Raw genomic sequence first — 24,657 nt, forward strand, 5'->3', positions numbered from 1 at the left:
AGACTTTAGCTCAGACAGCTGTGTAGCCCTGAAAGATTCAGTTAAGAGTGAGGGTTTGTTGAAATGTTGTCTCCATGTGCTGTTGCCAGCTCTTCCCAGAGTTGCAGGACTGCCACTTGCTGTGGCAGATATGGCTGCATTTAGGTGTGCTGCACCTACAGAGTTTATGAGTGTTCTTTGTCCACTTGGAGAAAGGTGATGATCAGCATCTCTGTATCTATAGTTTTAGAGGAAGTAAATCTCCTAAATCTTAGAATTGCTCGGTTCTTGTCTAGGCAAATGGAGAGCATTGCCACATTCAGGGTCCACATCAGCAGAGATCTTTTCTAGAACTACAAAATCTTATATATAAATCTCAATATTTTGGGATATTTTTGACAAAAGCATGAATCAAATATTTTTTGGTTGTGCTAAATACCACAGGAGTGGTATTGGAGTAAATACCTTGGAGTTTTTCTCCTAAGAGGAATAATTACTTAAGACACTAGAAATTAATGTGTTCTTATCTCCCAGGCTGGTTGCCAAATACAATTCAAGTAGGATGCAAGTGTCTGTGCCAACTTTGTACATAAAGTCAAAGTAATTGCATCCATGTTTCAAAGAACAGATTTTTGGCAAATAGATATGAACTGATTTTCATTCTAGGACCTTGAGCCTGAGAATTGCTCAGCAAGCCGTTTATCTTAATGGTTTGCAAGGACTTGGCTAAAATAAAACTAATGTTCTAAGATGTCTCTCTCAAAGAATTTTTACACTAAAATGTCAAAAAAAGCTGTTGGAGTTTAAATATTTAAGCAATCCTGATCTATTGATATATTTTAGGGATTTCTTCTTTCATATCGTCCTTGAGTACCTATTTTGCCACAAGTTATGATTAAAAGCTGTGGAAGTTTATAGAAATTACACATTACTCAGAAGTAGAGAAATGGGCTCTGCTGCTTGTGACCTCTTTCCCATAAGCTTGTGAATTTTATCCCCAGTTCCTTTGCTGGAGACCATCATCTCCCAAGTGGTTAAATGTCTGCAGTAGGCATCTTTAATGCAATGAACAGATGTATGTAATAACCACCTAATGTTTTGCTAGGTTTTGCAATGGAACAGGTATGGTTACTGCTCCTGCTGACGACTAAAGTGCTCTCAGTGACTGCTCAGTTCAATGGATACAACTGTGATGCAAACCTCCATAGCAGGTTTCCTGGTAAGTGTTTAATAGATTTTTTTTTTTTCTAATGGCTTCTTTATTGTCTTGGTTCAAAGCGGTGCTTATTTTTAAATACAGAGCATTAAATCTGTCTGAAGCCCGGGGGTAGGACTCCACATTAAGTAAGTGTTAAGTATCTCGGTGACAATGAAACTCCTCTAATGTTGCACTTTACTTTCTTCTTAACTGCACAGTGAGTCAAATTCAGCCTAGTAGTAACGAATATAACTCCCCTCACATCAGTGGGGTTTGACCTGCTTTTGACAGAGCTCTGTCCTGCCTAAGAAATTCACCAGAGGTTATGTTGTTGTAAATGTTCTTCATAGATTTAAGAGTCTGAAACTTCTAACTGGGTTTTCTTTCATCATGTTTTATCTGGGTGATAGTATATAATTATGTCCTTTCAGTGAAATAAAGAAATATATATATATTTTTGAGCAAAATGAAGTTCATGGCAAAATTTAGTGCCTCACTTCAACATTAAATGCTTGGTTAGGGACAGGTGAATGGGATGTATCTATGTATTATGTACACTGATGACTGTGGAAAAAAAGGGAATGAAGTCATTTTGGGGACATCAGATGTCTGGAGCTGTTAATACAATGAGAAATAGAAAAGAAATTTCAGTCTTAGTGACGTGTATCTGGGTTTACTCACCTAAAGAATTCTTTTAGTCTCTGTTACACTGCTTATCCTTCCTGCCTCAGTTGTTTCTTGGACAGAACAATAATAATAAAAAGGCCATGAATACTGGCTCGCTCACATCTTGCGTTTCGGATGTAGCAATTGAATTGAACAGTATAGTAATGAACTCTCAGTCTAGTATTACGCTGTAATACCTTTCAGTATTGTTGCTTTCCAAATAATAATAGCTTTGATTTTTTCAGGAAGGATCAGCTCTATTCTTAAACTTAAGTCAGCAGAAAGCCTACAGTCTATTTATTGTTACCTGTGTTACCACCACACTGCTAGGTGCATTGTTAACATAAAGGCCAACAGTGGGTTTGATCCTTTTCCACTCAATCGATGTGAATATGAAAAGCAGAGAAATAAGACATGCAAATATGTTGTCTCCATCCCTGACAAAATCACTGTTTAACTGAGTATTTCACAAACTACTTCTATATACAAGCTTGCCTTGAAAGTGTGGGTGAATTGTGCCCACCTGTCTCAGATCTATCTTTCATAGTTTTTCAGGTAATTGTTTTTCTGTTATAGGCTTCTTGAGAGGATTGCAACAGCTAGTGGGAAGTTTAGATTCCTCTTTCTGTGCTTTTTAAATTTTTCTCTGGTCATTTTTTGCATCAGCCCTGTGCCAAGACTTTATATTTGCAATGTGATACCCATGAATTGAGTCCAGCTCATATTGTGGGTATTTAGGGGCCCCTTGCAGTTCTGCCTCATAAAAAAGGGTTATATCAGATTCCATGTCTGCCAAATCTCAGGGACTCAGGAGAAAATCTGTTTAGGTTACAAATAAACAGTTTTCTTTCTTTTTTCTTTTTTTTTTTTTTTTTTTTTAGTAAATGCTAACCACCCTGTACTGCACGTAGGAGCTGAGAGTAGAGTCCTGCTCTTTCTTGTTTCTGATCTCAGGCAGTAAAGATTCAAAGGTTGGAATATAATTAACAGTCTTAGTGTTGATTTTGAGAGCTAGGGAAGAAAAATAATTCTGCTTGTTAGTCGTGTGTTTGAGATGAAGGTGAAAACAAAAAAACTCCTTTTTTTCCAAAAAATTGACAGGCATTATTTTCAGTATGCAGAATGGACTGCTATGTAATGGGCTGGGGCCAGTGGAGCCGAGTGGGACTGCAGGAACTCTGTTTTCTGGGTTCAAGAACCCCAGAAGATGGGTGAGAGAGCCTCTGTGGGGAGAAGGGGCTTGCCCTTGATATGCTTGCTTCCCAGTGTAGGCACAGGCTGTGGCTTTGAAGGTGCTGGCCTCACTGCGTTTGGAGTTCAGATATAAGGGGAGTGGTGAGAGAGAGGTCAAAAAGAAGAATGTTTCAAAACCGGCAACCTCCACACTGAGATACTGCTCACAGAGCCTAGTTATGAATAGGATTTTTTTCCTGTTCCTTAATTCTTCCACACAAGAAATCTTCGTTGTTGTCAGCTGAAATTGCAAACATGGAGTGAGAATGGACTTTCTTGCTGAGGCCTGTAGTGTGCAGATACCAGAGAAGCCGTTGTGTTTTGAAGTTGTCTGCTCTTTTTAAATGCTGTGAAGAACAGAAGTTGTCTTCAGCAAAGATGAGGAATTAAGCGTTCCTAAAGGAACCCTGGAGCTCATCCATTTTTCATTTGTTTGTGCTTTTATCATTCTTTGCTTAGGTGACTCTTGCGTAGGGACGGTACTGCATAAATAGGGTGATAAATAATCAGGCAGGACTTTTGTTTCTGCAGTTTGTAGCTTTGTTTTAGAGTGTAGATATGCAGTAGTCAGCAGAGATGAAGGAAAAAAAAACATATTTGGTAGATTGAAAATTCTGTGACATTTTATACCAAACACAAGATGTCTTATAAGAGAGTATGGAATAAGGTCACATCCTGCTGTCCTTCAGAGAGTTGCCTGGAGAAAAAAGCTTTAGTTCTGCATTGCAGAACAGCATAGCTTTTAGAAGGCTTTTGGGGGATGGAGCCATAGCAGTCTGGCTGTCTTCAGATGGGAAACACACAGTTTTGATTCGGGGGCTCTTGCTGTAAATGCATACTGAGAATTTAGAGGCTAAGAAAAATTTTGCAGCTTTTTCCCATACACTATGCATTTCAATTCTCTATCAAAGCAGTGATTTGATCAAAGAGGAGGCTCATGCAGAGAACCTGGTTTTGAACTATAAATGTCTTTACATGCCTCTTCTAGTGGAATGACTTTTGTCAATGATGTTCTGTGGCAAACTCTTGTCCTCTGCAGGTTTTTTGCTGTCTTGGGGTGAGTTCTGGGGTGAGTCTTGTCAATATTTGGAAAGGTACCACAGCAGAAGTGGGCAGTGGAACTGTCAGCGTTTGGCTCATGTTGCCATGGGTCTGTCCTTGATTCAAGATGGTCTCTGTTACTGTAGTATCTATGTACGTCTTAAGCTTTACTCTGTTTTGCAGTGAGTACTGTTGACTATAGGTAGTTTGTGTGATTTGAGTAAGAAAGAGGCCACGTGCTTTGCCTGTATGGAAACTCTGTGACAAAAGGGTCACTACATTTAAGGCCCCATCAGCTGGGTGACCTAACCTTCAAACCATTGCTCCTCTCTTACTCAGAAAACCAGAAGCCTTTACTGCAGGAATGCAAATATTTTTTGTTTAAATTTATATGTATATAGGAATAATATTTATCTCTCTAAATCCTCAAGAAATGAGCTAGATGTTTAGCGTCTAAAGGAACATTAGATCTGTTTGCACCAGATTTCAGATTAATTTCTGAACAAATAATGTTTTAATTCCAGAATGAACTAATTTGGCAACAATAGTTCTGTGTAAAGTAGTGGGCGGTAAAGGTTCAGTCTGGATATGTCATTTATCCTCCTGTATAGCACAAGGGTTGTTTTTATACTGTGTGGTCTCACTTCCCTTACTGTCAAATGAGAATTTTGCAAGTGGTAACGGTACCTTAACAGGTAAAGTAATATCCTGCTTTTTAAAAGGCTTGAAGTGAGTTATAAAATGAACTGAGCTACTTTATATTGCCTCCAGCAATTTGTTACAATCTGACTGTTTGTGCATTGGTTCAAAGAAGTGTAAAAAACCACTTTGCTATTTGCCTTTTTGTATTGTTCTCTCTACCTTAGTATATGCATTAAATGAATCATAACAGTCATACCAAGAATACCAAGGCAAGCTTCTTCTTGATCTTTGTATGTATTATGTACAAACCAGGAGAATTTCATGCCAAATTGCTTCAACTCCTGTCTTGCTTCCATACCTTTCAGCCCAAATTTACACCCAGTGAGTAACATTTATCACCACATTAGCTCACGACTGAGTTTAGCCTGTTATTTCCTGCACTTGATTGTTTTGGCTTTAAAGCCACCGTTAAAGCTGTCTAAATTAAACTGCTTGTGTTTCTGTACCATGGGGGAAGAGCTAGTTCATTGTAATGGAGATTTCATTTCCTCTCTGTTGTGACAATGCAATGAAACAATTCATTTCAGCAGGCTTAATGGTATAGTATTGACTGAAGTTGTTCTGCAATTTTTAATAGCACTTAATCTTTAAGCAGATGTAATAAATGAGTTGTTATATAAAGGAGTAATGTCTGTGTTTAACACGATGCAGTATGTCTTTTTGTAAAGGGCTAGGGGAAAATACTAAAATAGCCACCCCAATCATCTATAGGTAGAGCAGAGGTTATAGAAAAGCTACGTTATAGCTCTAAAGCAAAACATACTGTTGCTTGTGCCTTTACCCTAACCTGATGCTTTTCTATTCGCGTACATAAAAATCTTCAGAACTTTCAAAGAAAAGGTCAGATTCATCCAAGAAGGTTTTTTGCTATTGTTCAAAAATTGATCAGTTGTAACAATTGCTGTTTTCTAGGTCTTTTGTATTGTCATAATGTACAGAATGAAAGATTGCAATACACTTTGTAGTATCGATCATTGTCTTTCAAGAGCCAACTGATTTTTCATTAAAGTGTAAGTTGATGGTTCTTAAAAGAACCCCAACTTTAAAGATATCATAATAAATTGCTCTGATATGCTGTTGATTGTACTTCAAAGTCTGTACAGCCCAAGACCCCGGTCTCATACAAAGTGGACTCCAGACAACCTCAGACAAACATACCTGACTTCCATGCTAGAGTTGGCTGGAAGGCAGAACTCAGCCTCCCGAGCTTCTCAAAATCACTGGAAATTTCTGTTCGAGAAGGGGGCTGTTTAGTCAGACTCAAAATATTTAACCACTTGCTGTTTTCCACTCCATTGCAGTGCTTCAGTTTACTTCGTGATTTGCTGGGGAATTTTGGAATAATGGTTTTGTTGTGCGGTAGACCACGTTAGCATATTAATTCTTGTTTTTTCTTTAGTGAAGTTGTAGAGTCAAATCTGTTCTTCAGAATAATGCAATTCTGACCTTTATATTCCAATATTTTGCTGTGAGTAGGGTATAAAAATTGATTTGATCAGAAGTTACAACACTAGACTGACTGCTACAATAATTATATGGAGATTAGTTGAGATACATTTTTTTTTTTTTTTTTTTTTCAGCTGAACGAGATATCAACGTTTTCTGTGGAGTGCAGACAATTACTATGAAGATAAATTTTTGCACAGTTCTTTTCTCTGGTTATTCTGAGACAGATTTGGCACTGAATGGGAAACATGGGGATGCCCACTGCAGGGGTTTCATCAATAACAACACCTTTCCAGCAGTGGTCATTTTCATCATCAATCTGAGTACTTTGGAATCCTGTGGAAACACTTTAGTGGTAAGACAAGGTCAAAGTGAAATTGTAGCATGGCTGTTTATGCATAGGATCAAGTGAATGGCCTTGACAGTGTTGTATCTTTTAATGTTTTAATGATAATATTTCCACTGTCTTGCCCAGCTAGCAATATATTGCATACATCAAAGTAAACCAGATAAAGTTGGTAATTTATTATCTTGATTACTAATGAGAAAATGTGGTGAGTCACACATTTGTCCTTGAGAATGTATGTTTTTCATATTAAAATGTTTTCAGTGGAAAAATGAGATTTTTCCAAGCCATTTTTAAAACTCTTGCTGAACTTGCCTTTAATTTTTCTGAAACTTTTCAAATACCCACTTGGAAAGTGAAAGTGAAATATTTTAAGAGTGTGTTAGATAGATGAGAGCCTGGGTAACTACTTCTGTGCTCTCATATGTGAGGGCTTGCTGACTGATTGACTGATCTTATATGTTCTGTGATAAGGCAGTGACTGAAATGTCTCAGGGTGATAGTCTGACTAGAAGTCCCAACCCACAGTAAACACCTCTGCTAGCAGTGCCTTGAGGTCTTGTACCTCCTTGGAAGGTATCAGCTCAATATGGAACTGCCTGGCAACAAACTGAAGTTTTCAGGCAAATTTTGAACGTTTGACAGACAAAAAAAAGGGCTATCTAACCTATGCACTCAATTCATGCCAAAAAAGTCAAGATGTGGGACTGAAGTTCAGATTTGTATGTTCAACTCTGGTCTTTTAGTGCACAGCCACTCTGCACTATGGTGTTTTGCCTGGGGGTGTGACATCAGTGTCTACATTTTCTGTTGCTGTTTCATGCATGGATAATGCACACCTTTGTATAGCTAATGACTGAATCTAACCCTTAGCTGTGGGTAAGATTTTGGTATCAGAATCTGATCTAGGAGCTGACTTTGAAGTCTGTTTTGTAGCAGTATAATTTAATTTTCTTCAGTGAAGCATCTCCCTCTGAAGGAGGGGGGAGAGTCAGGCCTCAAACCTTCTAAACCAAGGGAGAGGAGAGTTGTACAGTTTGTGTGTGGATCACACTGTACAAGCAGTGATGACTCGTATGAAGGTATCTATGAATAACTTACAAAAACAAGTGTAAAAATGTGGTTTTTTTAAGGCTTATATTCTGTCTGGAATTCAGACTTGCATTCGATGATACCTGTCAGTTTTTGTAACAAACCCCCTGTTTTCTGTTGCTAATAATTTTGTGAAACTGGGCTGAAATGTTCAATGTGTTCTGTCACCTATTTGCCTCAGGCTGAGTTTTGTTTTAGAATTTCGACAATAAAACAGTTCAGCAAGGTTCTTTTTTCCTATTTTCTCTGAAAAGCTCCATGACTTGCAGTAGAAGAATTTGCCAGGAAGCAACTTTTTCCTGTGGAGCCGGTCACGTTGTAAACTCCCTGAACTTGCTATTTGGTTATAATTGTAAGACCTTGATGTTTAAAAAAAAAAAACAAACAAAAAAACAAACGAAAACCAAACAAGCCCAACAGTCTGGTAAGTCCAAATAAGTGGAGCTCCCCATGAAGCCCCCCACGAGGCTGTACAGGATGTAAAGACAAAGTAGCAGCTGCTAAAAATATAACTAAAAATTCCCCTCATCCCCTCTCAGTTTATGCATGCTGTGCTACAAACAAAGAGGATAAAGGAGCAGGGATCATTTCTTATCATGTACCCCACACTGGAGTAGTACAATCCCATGCATTTCTTGGCTGTGTTTCACAGCAAAGACCTTCAAACTAATTTTCAGTAAAAGTAAAGACAACAGTTCAGGCAGAACTCTGGTAAAACCAAAGTCTGTCTGTAATATAGCAGATAAAACTTTTTATTTTTTGGGGGTGGGGTGATGAGGACTCTAAACAGAATGTAGCTGGCTATACTAACCTTAGTGCTCTAGCCTGTGTTTTTTAGGCAAGGAATAGATCCTAGGAAATTTTATTATCATCATTTTCCTGCCATTTAGCAAATAATTAGCTATACTATTGGCAAAGTGTATGGCCGCATCTGTCTTCTAGCTGTTTTTTCTGTATCCAAAGGAATACCTGTTGTGTATCCTGTGCTATTTAGTGCAAAATGTTACAACTTGTGCACCTCAGGATGATTCTTCCATAATGAAATGTCTTTTTAAGAAACTGCGTACTATAAATCTATAGAAAGCATCTGTTTCGCTAATATAGTGATACAAAAGAAATGGTACAGTGGAAGTCCAGTGCCATGTTAATTAGTCTTATTGTGTATGTGCCTACCGAGAAAGTAATCTGTGACACTTGTCTGCTGTTTTCAAACCACCCCCTTATTTAGATGAGTAGCTACAGATGGAGTTGGTCTGGGCTGCTACCAGGATGTGCCTCAGTTTTCTGGAGAGCTGCATGTTATTGCTGTCTCTGCACACTCTGTGAGCCTGAGCAACACAGGATAGCACATGTCCAGGGACTGAATTAAGGTTGTATTGGTATTAAGGTCGTATTACTTTTCAGTTCTTGCATTTCTGAGAGTGTTTCTTTGCAAAAAGTTTATAATTTAGCTTTAGAGATGTATAACATAGACAAAAACACAGACTCAAAGTTCAGCTATTTGGCTTGTATCTGCTTATAAAGTACGTTGGTTTTGGTGTGTCAAAAACATAGCTCAAGAGTGACAGAGTATTGTTTCTGTGAATTAAATTGATTCTGTAATGACTTCATTATTGCATGTGGAAGCTCATTTAAGCTGGTATTTTTAAACTGGACTAGAAAAGTTCATTCAGCTTTTCCCAGTAAGTCATGTGAATTCACTGGGAACGCTCAGAAAAAAAGTACCTACCAAAAAAATATGCTTCCAGGATTCATCAGTTTTGTTCATATGTTGCTCAAGTCTGTGTTTTATGAACAGGGATATCACTTGTCAACTGTGTATGGATGATTTCAGGGAGGTGAAAAACAGAACACGGGGAATATGCTATTAAACTAATTGATTTTTGAAGGATTTCCTGAAGATATTTCTACGTAAATTACAGGCTAAAGCATCAGCATCCTTAGGTATCTTTTGTTCTACAGTTAATTTTCTGGTAACAGCTGTTTTCTGTCTCCCTCAATAGGTATCCTCAGCTCGAGGTATCAATGCTTATGGAAATACCTCAGTGGTACAGATAGGTAATGTTTCAGGCTATATTGATACACCAGACCCACCAACGATTATCAGCTATTTGCCTGGGCTTCTGTACAAATTTAGCTGTAGCTATCCACTGGAGTACTTGGTTAACAACACCCAGCTTGCTTCGTAAGTGTAGTTTTCATTTATATGTGTTTCATCCCCTTGTTTATGTAAGTCCATATGCATGTGTATATATGCATATACACCTAAATATATGCAAGCCATAGCAGTATTGTCAACATAGCTGTTTTTAGCTGTGCAAGACTAAAGGGAAAGGAAAAGGCACTAAAAGAAGAGATAATGCAAAGGAAAGAAAATTCTGTAGCATCATTGTATGAGATAACATAGTTTATGAAGAGAGCCTTGGATAATGTGAAACTTCCCTTAAAATTCAGATATTCTGATGGGAGAATGGTAGCAGCAAAAAAGTGGAAATTTTTCATTAAATAGGTCATAAGCATGTGAATATAGAGTGCAAGAGAAAATATTTCAATGAGTAAACCTTGTACATCATGAAAAGTGGGTTCCTTTTTGTCATTTTGCCTCCCTGCTAATTATTTTTCTGATTCGTGTTTTCAACAGTATCCATTACTTTCTGCATAGTTAAGTTTCTGTCAGGGTTTGCACTATAAATTCCTATTTCTGAAGCTTATAACCCGAACGCATAAATTAACTCCTTGTAACATGATGCAAGTTTTTTTAATTATAAAAACCACTGAAGTATATAAACATGAAAATAAGATAACTTTCCTCATGATGGTTTTTGCTTTCTGGTTCTGTTGTAGGTCATCAGCTGCTATTTCTGTAAGAGAGAACAATGGAACCTTTATCAGCACTTTGAATTTGTTGCTTTACAATGTGAGTATAAAACACAGTAGTATGACCTGGACTAAATCCATCTCTGCACTATGTGAGTGCAAACCGGATTAGCAGAGCAAAGTACAGACTCCCCTTCATTATTTGCTGTTCCCTTCCCACTCTTCCCATGAAGAACCAGGCCTTTCAGCCAGGCATCTTTCATCTCTGAGTTCGCTTGTCCTTTTTGATTTGCATGTACCTGTTCTCTTGTATTTATAGGGCTGGTCTTTGAGGACACACACAGTCTTTTTGTCCTGTGTTTATACAGGTCCTCAATTTACAGCTCTGGCTTTCAGGTTGTAGTGCCCTGTGAATAATCAGTTGTATTTATAAAAACAATCATACTCCAAGGGCATACTTGTGTTTGCATTTATTAAGTGTGTGTGTACCTATTTCTGTGTGTGTATGTGTATAGGTACATTGTATGGATACAGAGAATACTCTGTTGAATTCAGTAAAAATATTTTAGACCAGTTCCCTTAGCACTTTTGCTGAGGTATTTTTATGTTCAAGCCTCATCAGAATGTTTTGATCATCTGTAATTGTAGTGAGGGATGTGGGACTTGTTCCAAATATTCAACCCACTGTACGCATTGCCTCATTGTGTGGACTTTCAAGATTTTAAGGGTTAATTTTAACAGCTTTCAACTCACACTTCTTCCATATGTGTTAGATAATTTAACTTGAATATGCATTATTGTGTAATCTTTTACTATGTAAATACGGATGGTGACAGTAAAATGTGAAAAATCCACAGACCTCTACTTAACAACATTAATCTCTAAAATGATATTTTCATGTTGATTAAAACTTTTATTCATACATTTTAAATACCTGATTTAAATATCAATTTTTCAATCTATCAAGCAACATTTTTGTAAATTATGAATCTGATTTTTTTTTGCATCGTTATTCATGCCATCATGACGGTGAGTTATAATTCATGCAACTGATTTAAAAGTCAATGCTTTATGCTTTGAACATAATGAGCTATAAATATTGTAACAGGACATTTTCCAAAGGCATACTTAGAAAAAAAATCATGTTTGTTTGACAGAGTTCTGCTCTGAATAGCCACCTATAATCTGTTAAAATGAAGATTGTACTTCTCTCATTTTTAAATAAACCTGTGACCAAAAAGATGGGGCAGGGTGAGGATAACCAAAGTTCTCAGTCAGGACAAGCATTGATCACCATGTGTTTTCTTTCAGAGCCCAGCTCTACACACAGTCAGGTACAAATGCCATTGGTACTTATTCTGAGCACATTTTTTCCTCAATTACCGCATGCCAAGCTGGGCTATCATCCTCCCTACCCCACTGAGTTTACAAGTCGACCATGAACAGTGATGTCTTATCCTTCTGATTTCAGTTGTATTACTCGCTCTAGTGAGTAGCACTAGCATGAAAAATACTGTGAATGCTGGCAGATTCAAGTGATGGTTATGCTCTTAGGGCTCACGTTTTAGGGCTGGGTGTATACACAGACAGCTTGGGCATTGCCTGCCGGCTGCCTGGTTGGGAGTGCCTCTTGGGAACACCCATGGTCTTGTGAGCTCTGATCCTGTGGGCTCAATTGGTCTCTGTTCAGGAGGCCTGGTTTTGGGAGGGGTCTTGAGGCTCCTGTCCACTCTTGGTATTGGGCAGGGCTTTTGTACAGATGTGGCTCTTGACTGCGAGCAGACAGCCATACCTTCAAACTTTAGCTGTAGTGTTATTTCCTAACATTGACTCTTCAACTGCTCAGCATACTTCCATCTTCCCTCACAAGGTAATATTTATATTTACTTTCTCGTGTTAGTGTGTGTTAGTGTTAGGAAAGACAAGAGAAGCCATTATGATAGGCTCAGACTTTAATAGTAGAATGCTTAATGGGCTTTTACAGAGCCTAAGCGGCTATGTGCTTTTAGACCTTACTGTGAGTATCTGTCTAAATGAACAAAAAATACTTTTAGAAAAAAAGGATAACTTCGGAATAGTGATAGTGAGGATCCTGCTGTAGACTTTTTAATTGTTGCAAAATGTGACAGAGCTATGTATTAGAGAAGTTTATAATTAACTTTAAAGAAGGCAAACTTACCTGATCTCACTTGACTAGATCTTCAAGGACGTGATCTATGTATGTCACATAGCTGGTTTGTGTGTGCATGTGTACCTCCCATGGCCTCCAATGCTGCAAAGATTGAATATTGGGCATGCTGTATGTTTTAGCATTGTTCCCTCTCAAAAAATACTCGATTTATGTGCTTAATCCTTCTTGTTGCTGACAGCTGCTGTTCTTGGTCTTGCTTGCCACGTTGAACCTGGTCAAAATTCTGTTTAACAAAATTTTTCTTATGTACTGAATGTTTTGACCTCTCACAAGAGGTCTCCTCATACTGAGTCCCTGTGCTTTCCCGATTAGCAACTGATTTGACATAGACGACGTTACCAGTAAGTGCATTTTGATATGCTGAATTAATGTCTGTCACTCAGGTCTGTTTCATGGCATTGTTGCTAAAGTGACATTAATGGTTCTGCCTTTGAAAAATAAACCAATAAAACAGCTATATTTGTGTAGTAGTATATGGGTAATTCCCAACTTTTATGTTCTATACAGCTTTCTTGAAACAGCATTTTTTAAATATTAGAATTTAAGTGAAAATTTTTGTTACTTGGAGCCTTCAACAAACCAACTTCCATAGAAGCTACATTCTGGATAACAGAATGTGTCTGTTCTCCCAGACTACAGCTTAATATATATATATGTGTGTATATATACATATGTAACCTGGTGGCATTGCTATGTCCACTAAATCAGATAACCTTACAGCCTTTTCTGGGAAAGGGTGCTCTGTGACAACCCAGTTAAGCTCCCCTTTTAGAAAACCGCAGTAGCTGCTGTGTTTGCTTGTAGGCGGTTTGAGAGATTTTGAGGTGTCAGTGAATGATACCTTTTCTTTAATCACCAATACAAGCACTTCTTAAAATCATAAATAGATTCCCCAAAATAATTGCATAGGATAAGGCCAGTCAAGTGTTCTTGATCTTTATGGACAGACTTGTAGGCAAATGCACTGGTGCTGCTTTTTGCTTCTTCCCTTATGGAGGACAAAGTAAATGACTACATAGAAAAGTCAAAAATATTAGATGGGAGTTCAGTCTGTGGATGCAGATGAGTTGTTACAGTGGGATTTCTGGTACACTGAGGCAATGTTGTTTGTTTGTTTTGTTTTTTTCAGGATTCATCCTACAGCCAGCAGCTCCATATTCCAAGTACAGGTTTACCTTTGAAAACCAAAATATATGCAGCTGTAAGAGCAACCAACCTGGATGGCAGGTACCATAAAGGATGTTATTTCTTGTCTTGCTTGCTTTCAGCTCTTGGTGTTGTGATTTTTTTCTTATTTAGAAGCAATTGTCTTTTCTCATAGCCTTTTGTATGTTAAAATAATGGTTGGTGTTTGATAATCATTGCCCTCAGCTGAGGTGTATCAAGTCCTTGATGGGGAATGCATATCTTGCTGCTGTCCTTGTTATGAAAGTTTTCCTGAATTATACTTTAAATCTTGTATTGCTGTTATCTAAGAAAGGGCATTTGTAAGATCAAGTGAGAAACTCCACAGCTTTTAAAAGTGGAATGGTTTTGATTTCTAGTCCTAGGTGGCCATGACTTCTGAGAGGAGGTACACAACATGTGTAGGTATGGTGGTTGACCTGCATGAAACAAAACGATCTTTTTAAATACAGTTCTGCTGCTATGGTGTGTTGTTTAGTTTTTTAAGTCGTGGGAAGAAACAGCTGATATATTAGGAATGCAGGATGACTTGTACGTGACCTGTTAAATGTAGTAACTGAGCTTCAGTGTAACAGCCTGCATTGTAAGTTTGTATGCTTGCCTGTAGTGGTTTTAATCTTATCTCACTCCCTCTCCACCCCTACTCTTACGTTGCCAGTTCCCCTCATCTATCACTTTGCTCCCTGTAACAGGTGGAATGTTTTGATGGACTACTGCTACACCACACCATCTGGTAATCCTAGCGATGATCTTCGATACGATCTTTTTTTCAGGTAGGTCCTGTGCAAACCCAATGTTTTGTGGGTCGTTGCTTTAAAAAATGGTTGTAAATCTTTTCAATAGTGGTGTTCTAAACTGTCTGGAAAGTCTAAGCAGTATTAGCAAGGAGGACTGAGGGCCGTGCTTACAGATAGCATGTCAGGATTTATCTTGTTTGTGAACATAAACATAGAAGCAAGTGCAAAGTCATAAGAATTATGAAGGTAGAGAAGCGTATATCTAAAGTGCCTCTGCTAGAGATACCATAAACACACAAACTGAATGGCTAAGCTGGCCTTTGTTTTACTAAAGGTAGCCCTCTGGTGAATGACAGTGTTATAAAACATCATAGACTGCAGTTAAGAAAAGCAGTTAAGCAAATGATTAAAGATAAATAGATGCTCCTGCTGCTACTCCCAGTAATAACATTTGAATTGGAACTTTGAAAAACATCTTGGCAGTATCTCAGATTAAATTTTATCAGTGACAGTTGCTGGAGAGATACTGTCTTCATTTGGAGTTACCTGTCTATAGCGGTTAGCATACCTGATTACTTTTTTGCTTCAGGTCTCAAGTTTCTTTGGGCACTGGAATGAAATGATACCTTGCTTATAGCTGTGATGCTGCAAAACAAAACATAATGGTTTTATAGGAATGCATTTCAGCCCATGACTGTGCAGCTGAACCGGCAGATTGTGGCTGCCCATGTTGGATATTAGGGCACTGTGTTCATTTCCAAGGAGCTAAAGCACTGAACCTGCTGCTTAAGTTATCTTACTCTCAGTGAAGAGCTTCAAAATTCTAATCATACAGATGCTCATCCTATTTTTAATCTTTTCCACAAAACCTAGCTGTGACAAGGACCCACAGACAACTATAATTGAAAATGGCAAGAGCCAAATGGGCCGGTTTTCCTTTGAGGTGTTTCGCTTTGTGAAGCACAAGAACCAGAAGATGTCTACGGTCTTCCTTCACTGCGTGACAAAGCTGTGCAGAGCAGATGACTGTCCCTTTCTTGTGCCAGTAAGTTTCAGTGGATGGAAGTTGCTGTTAATTATCTGGATATAAAATAGGCATGCTGGAGTTATTCTGCATCCAAATGCTATGGAATTTTGGAAGGCACAGAATGAAGGTGACTTGTAGAGTCTGAAGTAAGAATGTTTTTTGTGTCTAAAGGAACGTAAAACAACTGGTGAAGAATAGGCCTATTAATCACAGAATCACAGAATGGTTAGAGTTGGAAGGGACCTTAGAGATCATCGAGTTCCAACCCCCCTGCCATGGGCAAGAACACCTCCCACTAGAGCAGGTTGCTCAAAGCCCCATCCAGCCTGGCCTTAAACACTTCCAGGGATGGGGTGTCCACAGCTTCCCTGGGCAACCTGTTCCAGTGCTTCACCACCCTCACAGTAAAGAATTTCTTCCTAGTATCTAATCTAAATCTCCCCTCTTCCAATTTAAAACCATTACCCCTTGTCCTGTCACTACATTTCCTGATAAAGAGTCCCTCTCTGGCTCTCCTGTAGGCTCCCTTCAGATATTGGAAGGCTGCTATGAGGTCTCCCTGGAGCCTTGTCCTCTCCAGGCTGTCATCTGGAGATAAAACAATACTAAACCTGCAAAACACAGGTTGTTGAACATGTGAGAAATGACCTCTTTGCCTTTTGGACCTTAATTCATTTTTAAAAGTAACAACTCTGAGAGGGCTTCAGAGCTGATATTCTTAGTATAGCATCTAAGAAACAAGGTATCCACAGTCACAGTGGGTGTATATAAATATCTTAAAATAGAATTCGTGGAAAACTTAGAGCTATAGTAAGTTCAGTTGTACTGACAAGGAAAATTTGAAAGAGTTTCAGATAGTGAAAAAACTCCAACATACTACGTCCCCTATAGTTTATTACCATCTCCCTGATGGTTTGCAAACTGCTGTTTTTAAGTTCATGAAGTTGTGTCAATAAAAAAATTATTTCATTTTAGGAGTGTCATGAACAACAAATATATTTTGGAAATTGAAACACTTAAACATATTAACACAGAATATTCTGTGTTAATGTCTTCAGAATGCAGTATTGTTTCCTGTTGAAAGACTTTCCATTTAGTATTTTAAATGCTATCAGTTCAGTATACTTCTGACATTTTGTACATTATTTTATACTTTTATGTTACACTTTTAAATAATTCATTGTTTCTGTTGAGAATTTGTGTTGTGAGGTTTTTGAAGCTCTTTCACAAGAAGTTGAAATTAGAGAAATGCTCTCAGTTGAAGCAAACTTGAGTACCCAAGATTAAGGTACATAACAAGTTAGAGAAGTTAAAGGTGGATTCCAGATGACAGAGTGCTGGGGATTGTTTTAATGTGGGTCATTGCTATTTAGAACTCTATGGAAAATGTGTGAACTTTAACTTGACAAGCTTGCTAGAATAGGTATTGTAACATGTTGTCTATCTCTAGTCAAGCAAAACACATTTGTTGGGGAAAACTATCTGTAAACAAAGCTTTGGGAAATTAACTACTGAAAATTTAATATACTATAAGATGGATCTTGTACATAACAGCGATGTAGTTCTGTAAACGAAGTGAGGCAAAATACAATGGGAAGCCAGACATTTATAAGATATACTTCTAGGGAATATTGCAGCTGTTTTTATTGCAAAGTAATTTAATGCATACTAAGAAATAAAATCAAAGTTGTAATATTGCTTATAAAAGAGTTTACGTTAAAACAGGAAGCACAGAAGGGCAATAATTCCACTCCACTCTGAAACTGTGATTGTTTTGATTAACTGCTTAGATTTGCAGTAACAGAGAAAGAAGAGATGCTGGTGGGAGGACAACTTGGAGCCCTCAGAGCACCTCTGGCAATGCTGTAATCTCTGCTGGCCCCATCATTACAAGGAGTGGTAGGAATGAACAAACTTTTTCTATGGACTGCTGGAATTGCAGAAACCTGGGGAAATGTTTTGCAGTTTAATATGAATTTGCAATGACTTAGAGGAAGTGTGAATTCTCCATGAGTTTGGGTATTTTTTTCCCTACTGTTGGAGCCTTTGGTAAAAAATTTGAGCTAATATTTCTGTTCGGCTCACATGCTTCCTCCCTACCCCAGTAAAATCACTGTGGGATACTGTTATCCGTGTAAGACCATTATAAAAGCCCACAGTCAGTGGGTTGACTTCTTTTTTTGTCAGATTGCACTGAAGATAATGGAATTTAAGGTACTGTGTTCAGTGTTGCAATTTAATTTGGACAGCTAATGAATATTCACTGTCACTTTCTATTTGCCATTTCTTACAGCTTCACCTGTGGGTTTCTGTCTGTTGCATACAATTAATACATGCTATGTTTAGCCTTCAGCTATAAGAAAGAAATAGGACAAACACATTGTAAATTCTGTGTGAGCGTGCCAAAAGCTACTCTTTTAAAGCCAGAGTGAAATTCCATGATTTCCATTTTTATTGCCAAAGGTTTTCTAAAAAACAAACCCAAAAAACCTCACCAAAAACCAGCTCTCAATATAATCTGCAGTCTCTGAAAAAAAAATTATGTGACTGCTGTTGACAAAATAATAAAATATTTGAAAAATGTTTAAGAAATTCTGTTTTCAGTTAAGCAACTGATTTCAGCAGTTTTAGATTTAGGAAGCTGAGAGCAGGACTGATTCCTCTCTGGGAAAAATAATTGAAATGCTTGAGAATAAAATCCTTTACGTGCAAAGTGGTTATGCCCACATATAAAAAGACAACAAATGACCCTCTAGAATTAGGAACCATCTAGCAAGAGACCATTTTTAGAACAAATACTGTCTGTTACAAGAAACATTTCTGCATTGAAAATGGGTATTTTTGTTCTGCATTACACATAATCCCAATTGAGTTGCTGCTATCTGATTAGTCAAGAAAAAGTGAAAAGGACTAACTTCAAAATTGCGTACCTGAGTTCTTATGGGGAATGAATGACAGATTTGCTTAGACAAACATGTATGCTAGAGAAATGCAGCCTCAGGCAAGGAATGGAAACTAGGTAAAGCTTATTATATAAGCAACCCTTATTAGGTAATGTAGCTTATGATTCAAATGCTGTGAATGCTATTTTTACAATTAAAAAACATCTCATCAATTACCTTTAAATAGTGCGTAACTTCAAGCAAACAAAGATCTGTCCATGGCTGTTTAATGACCCCAAAGAAAGGATAAATGATATTATGATTTCTTGACAACTGTTGAGGTTTTTTTTCTTTTAAATGAAAACATGCATAAGGGTGGAAAAGGAAAATAATATTTTTGTAGGTATCTTCTACTTGAAACATGTGGCTAAAGCTTTTTAGTTTAGACGTACTTCTGCACCTCGATAGTATGCTTTTGGTGCACCCCACTCCTGCTGACAGAGGGATGATTTGATGGGAATTACTCTGAAAAATATGGGATTCAGTTCTCAACTCTGCCACAAATTTTCTGAGTGACACTGGGCAAGATAGTCTGACTTGCACTTCACTTTTCCTTCTAGAGCAGAAAGAGGGAATTAGTATTCTGGGAACTGGCCCTTCCCATTGTGAAAATAAGTGCATTAAAAATGTGAGGTTCATGAATACTATAATCAAGGAAAGAAAAGCAGGGGGAAGGTCATGAAAGAACATGAACAAAACTATCTGGTTTTGGATAAGGAGTGCTGGGATGCAGTGCTGGTTTCCTCTGGTGTGATGCTGCATGGAGGCGCTTAAACTATTTCCAAGGCTAACTCTGGTCCAGCTTTAGTACAGGTACATTTGTACAGAGCCCATCAAACCTGCTGCACCTGATTCACCCTAGTAGGTACCCCAGTATTAGGTCTGCAGTTGCATGGATGTACAACCCTTCACTTCCCTCATTTAGGTTGGTGGTGCATCTCTTGTGGCTGTTCCTGTGCACATTGGTGTCTGCAAAGACACCTTGAGTTACCCAGGTCTCCCCATTACTCTAGTCACCAGTTGTTCTGGTAACAAAACTGTTTATGCAGTTATCTCGATAGGAACTGAATAGTGCTACAGCAATGGTCCTTCTCCTATGTATTTCTGAACTCTTATTTCTAACGTTTTGTTCTTTTCAGAGAAACATTATTCTTGTTTGTTAATCTAAACCAAGTCATTACAGGAGACATACACAGAAGAAAATCTTTTAGTCTCTGTGTATAGAAACAAAGCAGGTACCTACTTCTGAAGGTGAAATTGTGTAGCTTTTGATGGATGCCTCACTTAAACTTAGAAGACAGCTGCTCAAAACAAATGTATACATGAGCTGTGCTTACAAGTTGCACAAAAATGCAAGAACAGTCACAAGAAATGTAGTTCTAAGATGGACAATTTTAAGTAAGTAAAAATTGAAGAAAAAATACAAATGTTTCCCTGAATATAATGCCACTGTGTAACTTTCAAGAGAAAAGTGAGCGTGGGGAAAGGACGTTTTTGTAATCATTAATGGTCACTGTTGTGTTTTTCCTTGGAAAAACTCAGGTTAATTTTTTTTTTCCTATACAGATCTTCTGGTAATATGATTAACAGTGAAGGGATTTGCATATAATACTGTGCTTATGATTGTATTTTTGAGGGACAGAATAGAAATGGGCACATTTTCAATTAAGAAATCAAGGTGTGTGGGTTTTGTTGCATGGTTTTTGTTGTGTGTGTTTTGTTTTATTTTTTTTCCACAGAATACTAAGTAAATGCATATTGGTGTACTTGCATTAACAATGAAACAATGTCATATAATTAATGTTGTCCTTATTCTACCAGAGATGTTAAAAGCTGCTAGTCTTGTTGCTAGTATAGCCGATGTACTTTGAAAATAAAGCTAGGACTATTGGCTTTTGTGTTGCAAGGAGGGGGGAGTAGGCAGAGGTATTTGTAAAATATAATGCATCCTGGTTTTGTTTTATACAGATGAGACGCCAACCAACAATTCACAGCTTGGTAAGTTAATCAGACTTCCAAGATACATAAAAGTGGGTTTGAGTGAAACAGAACTGATGAGATGAACCATTTTGATTGAGCTCTATGCACTGAGCTGGAATGTGGTAGGGTTTTTTTGACTTGTTTTTGTCATTTAAATGAGTCAATACTGACATGCTATAAAGAAAGCAATTGGTGAATCTGGAATGCTCAGTTTAGTTTGTGTACCCAGCCCCACCAAGATAGCAACTTCTAATTCCTATGTTGGAATTGAAATTAAAATCTGCTGCTATGACACATAAGGGTGAGGGAACGTTGCAACTGCCAGATGCAAAATCATACTTAAGCAGTAAAATCTGCTCATGCCATGCAGGAGTAGAGCAGCAAAATGGTTATTATGCTGCAGTCCAGCTCAGTTCACAGCTCAAAGTCAGAAGAGCTCTGCTTCATCTCCTGTTCATTTAACGACATAAAAAAAGCCTACAGAGAAGCTGGGATAGGACTTGTGGTCTGCTAGGGCAATGAAGGAAATAGGCTGCAGGGGAGATCAGGTCCTTAACTTAACCTCTCTTAAGTTTTAGAGTGCTTCTCCTTTGGGCACTTGGAGGACTTGTTTCAGCCTGTGTGTTACTGTTCTCTGCTGGTAACAAGGAGTAGCTAATAACTAAGAAAGGATGGTGAAGCTAATCAAATGGTCCATTGGGCCATTCCACTTCTTTCTTATTCATAAAAGAACCGAGTGGCAGGAGCAACCTCTCCTGTTCTCTGACCTCTAATACGATTTGTTGCCTTCTTTTCTTAATGTAGACCACATGAAAAGGAGCTACCTTTCTTTCCTGGTATGGAAACAAAATTCTCACTGTAATGAATTGCTCCCTGGTGTGTTCCTGCCAATGGATATCATTAAAATAATAATAATGATGATAAAAAGCAAATTCTCCATTTGCTGCGTGGAGCTTGTTATGTTAATAACTGCTACTTTTCCTTCCTGTCCAATGAAAGCAGCAGCCCTCTCTTTCCATCCCAGAACAACCTTTTCTGTGCCTGTTGCTGTCCCAGTGGAGAGCATAGAGGTAGAGTGAGGTGGGTTTACTACTGTAGTGGAGAAAAGACAAGTAAGGTCAGAAGGCAGCACAGTGTTGAGTAGAGGATGGCAAACTGATCAACAGAGCTGATGTTTTTCAGCTTTGGTGAAGCAGGAGGGGTTGATAATGTTGAGGGCACGTGGTTGCTTCTGGGAGGAACACTCTGGTTTACCACATAGAAACTGTGTGGTCATTTCACCTCACTCTCCAGCACTGGTAATGGCAAACACACATTGGTGCTTTGCATAGCATCTGCCACTCAAATAGGTTTTTTTTTGTTATCTCCACCCCACCCACCCTTCTGCTGGAAAAGATGGTAGAGGCTGCATGTATGTGTATTCCAGTATCCAAGAATTGGTCCATGAGCAGCCTGTTGAGCTACACTAAGTAAGTAAACATGTTACTTCCACCTGAGAATTCATAAACATGTTAAGAAGCCTTCTGTGAAGTTGTACAGAAAAACTAACTTAGAGTAGCTCAGATATCTGGTGCCAGATATTGCTGTTAAGGATTTATATACACTTTGAATTGAGATGTGAATAATGATATCATGGAAGAAACCCTTTCACTAACTTGATCAGATGGCAAATCCTTATATCTCTGCCTGGGTAGTTCTTGGACGATTATAGTCTTGCCTTAAATAGCACAGCTCAAGGTTTGTCACTAGCATATGAGAGATTATGCCTTAGAAGTATCCTTATTGTCTTTATCCCCCAGCATGATGGATATTGAAAGAACTAACAACTATTTTCAAAGTATACTTAGATAAGCTTTATCCAAGTAGACAGGTGCTCATTCTGAAGTGCAGTTTTAGTCCCTTCATTGTAATTATTCTGTATATATGGTGTTGTAATGGAGAGACAGAAGTGTTTGGCGCTACTGAGAGATTGTATCCAGGTCTTACCTGTGCTTTTTTGTTCTTTTGCAGCTCATCCAAACGGACCTCCTTTCCAGCTGAACTCGGTCACCAGTGCACTGATTTCAGGCATTGTCTTCCTAGGAATCACAAGCATTTTCTTTTTTGTATGTTCCCTAACTCTTCTGCACAGAAAGTGGCCCAACAGTTCAGTCTTGAGTGGCATCCGAAACCCAGTTTTCAACTGAAAGTGATGATTTACTTGCACTTTTTCTTTGGGGTTGCCTTTCTTGTCCGTGAAATATGATTCCATTAAAACTAATGTTAAGGCAACACTCCAGCTGTATCCAGCTTCTGTTCCAGCTATTCTGTATTTGTAGATTTGCTAGATGTTGTGTAGGTAAGCAGCAGTGATATTGGTAACAATCCTAGAAAATTATGAGAATCGCAATTGTGTTTGTGATCAGACTGTATGACATTATGCCCATGGGTGTGCTGACAGTAGAGGTCCCAGTAAGGTTTCAAAGCTGAAGATGCTGAAGGTGAGAACCTTTCCAAGTATGCCATTCTTATACAAAACCTGATCCATTCAGAAACATTCATAAGTTCATAAACACCTACTAAGATAAGGATTACTTCTATTTTTTTAAGGTATTTTTCACAAATTTGAAAAAACAATTGTATCTCAGGAGGAACTTGTTTTCATCAGTCTTGGCTAAAAATAGCCCCAGAGAGACTTTGAATAAGTTACTTTTGCTTATTATTCATTTGGAAATGTTTCTTACAAGTATCTCCCATTGAATTGTCATTATATCACAGGAAGGACATAATTTGGCTGGGTATCTTTGAGTCAAATAGTTTAGGGCAAACTGCAGTTGGTCCCAGGGAATAATGCTGCAGTTCTTGAGGTGGAAAAAACTTTTTTCCAGCAAGATCCTTGAGTGAGAATCAGTGAGAGCTTTAAATCTAACTCATATTCAGCAGAAAGTTAATTCTGCTCAGAATTGCCACATCTGCAGCCTTTAGCCAAATTCTAACCCCAGAAACTGATCCAGGGGGAAAAGCATTCCTTTCCCCCCCTGGCTCCTTGAACAAGTAATGCCCAAACTTTCGTCATACAAAATTATTTTTGGAGCACAATTTGGCAGTTGAGTAAAACTCTCATTAATATCCTCCTTTGTAAGGGCAAGTTTTGCCTCATGAGCTTTGCAGTTCTCAGATAAGGCTTTGCTTTCTACATGAAGAATTGTAAATCAAGGCTTATTTCTTTAGCAGATTTTCTGTGTGGATTAGACTTCACTGCATGGATGAGGGGAAGAGGGCAACTAGAAGGATAACAGGCCACAAGCAGTACCATACTGTTGACTCTAGTTAATCTGTTAAACATCAGACTTATCTGAAGTGAGTGTGAGTAACTAGGTGCCCTCAAACAGGAGCACAGGGCAGTGGCATAGCTGTGTAGAATAGCCAAAAATGCTGGTACTAGAGAGGCCACCGTAGACACAACACATATTAAGCTGGACTGGATAGACAGTTGGGATTTTGGTCACACATACAGCAGTTAAATCTCATTTTTGATGTACTGTACATGCTGGCCTAGAAACACCTCATCAATATTTATCATCATCCTGTGTTAACCACGTCTGTGTTTTCACTGATGTGCCACAACTGGCTAGTGATCAGGGCTTTTTGGCTCTCAAGACTAAAGACAAATACAGACTTGTTCTCAGTTTTCTCTGATTCTGCAAATGCTGTATAAAGGCCTGTTGTTCGCAAAGTCCACTGTGCTGTAGTGTGGTGTCCCTAACAACCAATACTGTGCCTGTTTTCCTCCAGTCTTAATACCTCAGAAACATTTTTGCACTTCAGGGGTTAGGTCTGATGACATGTAAAACACGATTGTTTAATAAAATTATTTGAAACGTTTCAGAATGGATGCCTTGTCTGAACTGTTTTCCTCTGCCTGTCAAATTGTTACAGTTTTGTACATGCTTTCAGTGACCTCATGCTTTTTTAAGTCAGTTCGGTAAAAGCTTTCAATATATAGGATAAATTAATGTTAAATATACCTTTAGTAGCCTTTAAAGGAGGGCAATAAACTCTGGAGATTGATATCACAGTCTGGGGATAAATAAAT

General features: G+C 38.2%; 1 protein-coding gene across 1 annotated transcript; it reads left to right on the forward strand.

Annotated features, from left to right (window-relative positions):
• Nucleotides 1-1,090: 1,090 nt before the first annotated feature.
• ZPLD1 (zona pellucida like domain containing 1) lies at nucleotides 1,091-24,448 on the forward strand. Its single transcript, XM_074155191.1, has 10 exons — nucleotides 1,091-1,198; nucleotides 6,400-6,620; nucleotides 9,707-9,888; nucleotides 10,548-10,620; nucleotides 13,841-13,938; nucleotides 14,589-14,669; nucleotides 15,507-15,678; nucleotides 17,451-17,559; nucleotides 20,571-20,600; nucleotides 22,593-24,448. Exons 1-10 carry the CDS (start codon nucleotides 1,093-1,095, stop codon nucleotides 22,766-22,768), a joined length of 1,248 nt encoding a protein of 415 aa, XP_074011292.1. The 5' UTR covers nucleotides 1,091-1,092; the 3' UTR covers nucleotides 22,769-24,448.
• The last annotated feature ends 209 nt before the right edge of the window (nucleotides 24,449-24,657 follow it).

Source organism: Numenius arquata, chromosome 1 (genome assembly GCF_964106895.1).
Source record: "Numenius arquata chromosome 1, bNumArq3.hap1.1, whole genome shotgun sequence".
Taxonomy (NCBI): domain Eukaryota; kingdom Metazoa; phylum Chordata; class Aves; order Charadriiformes; family Scolopacidae; genus Numenius; species Numenius arquata.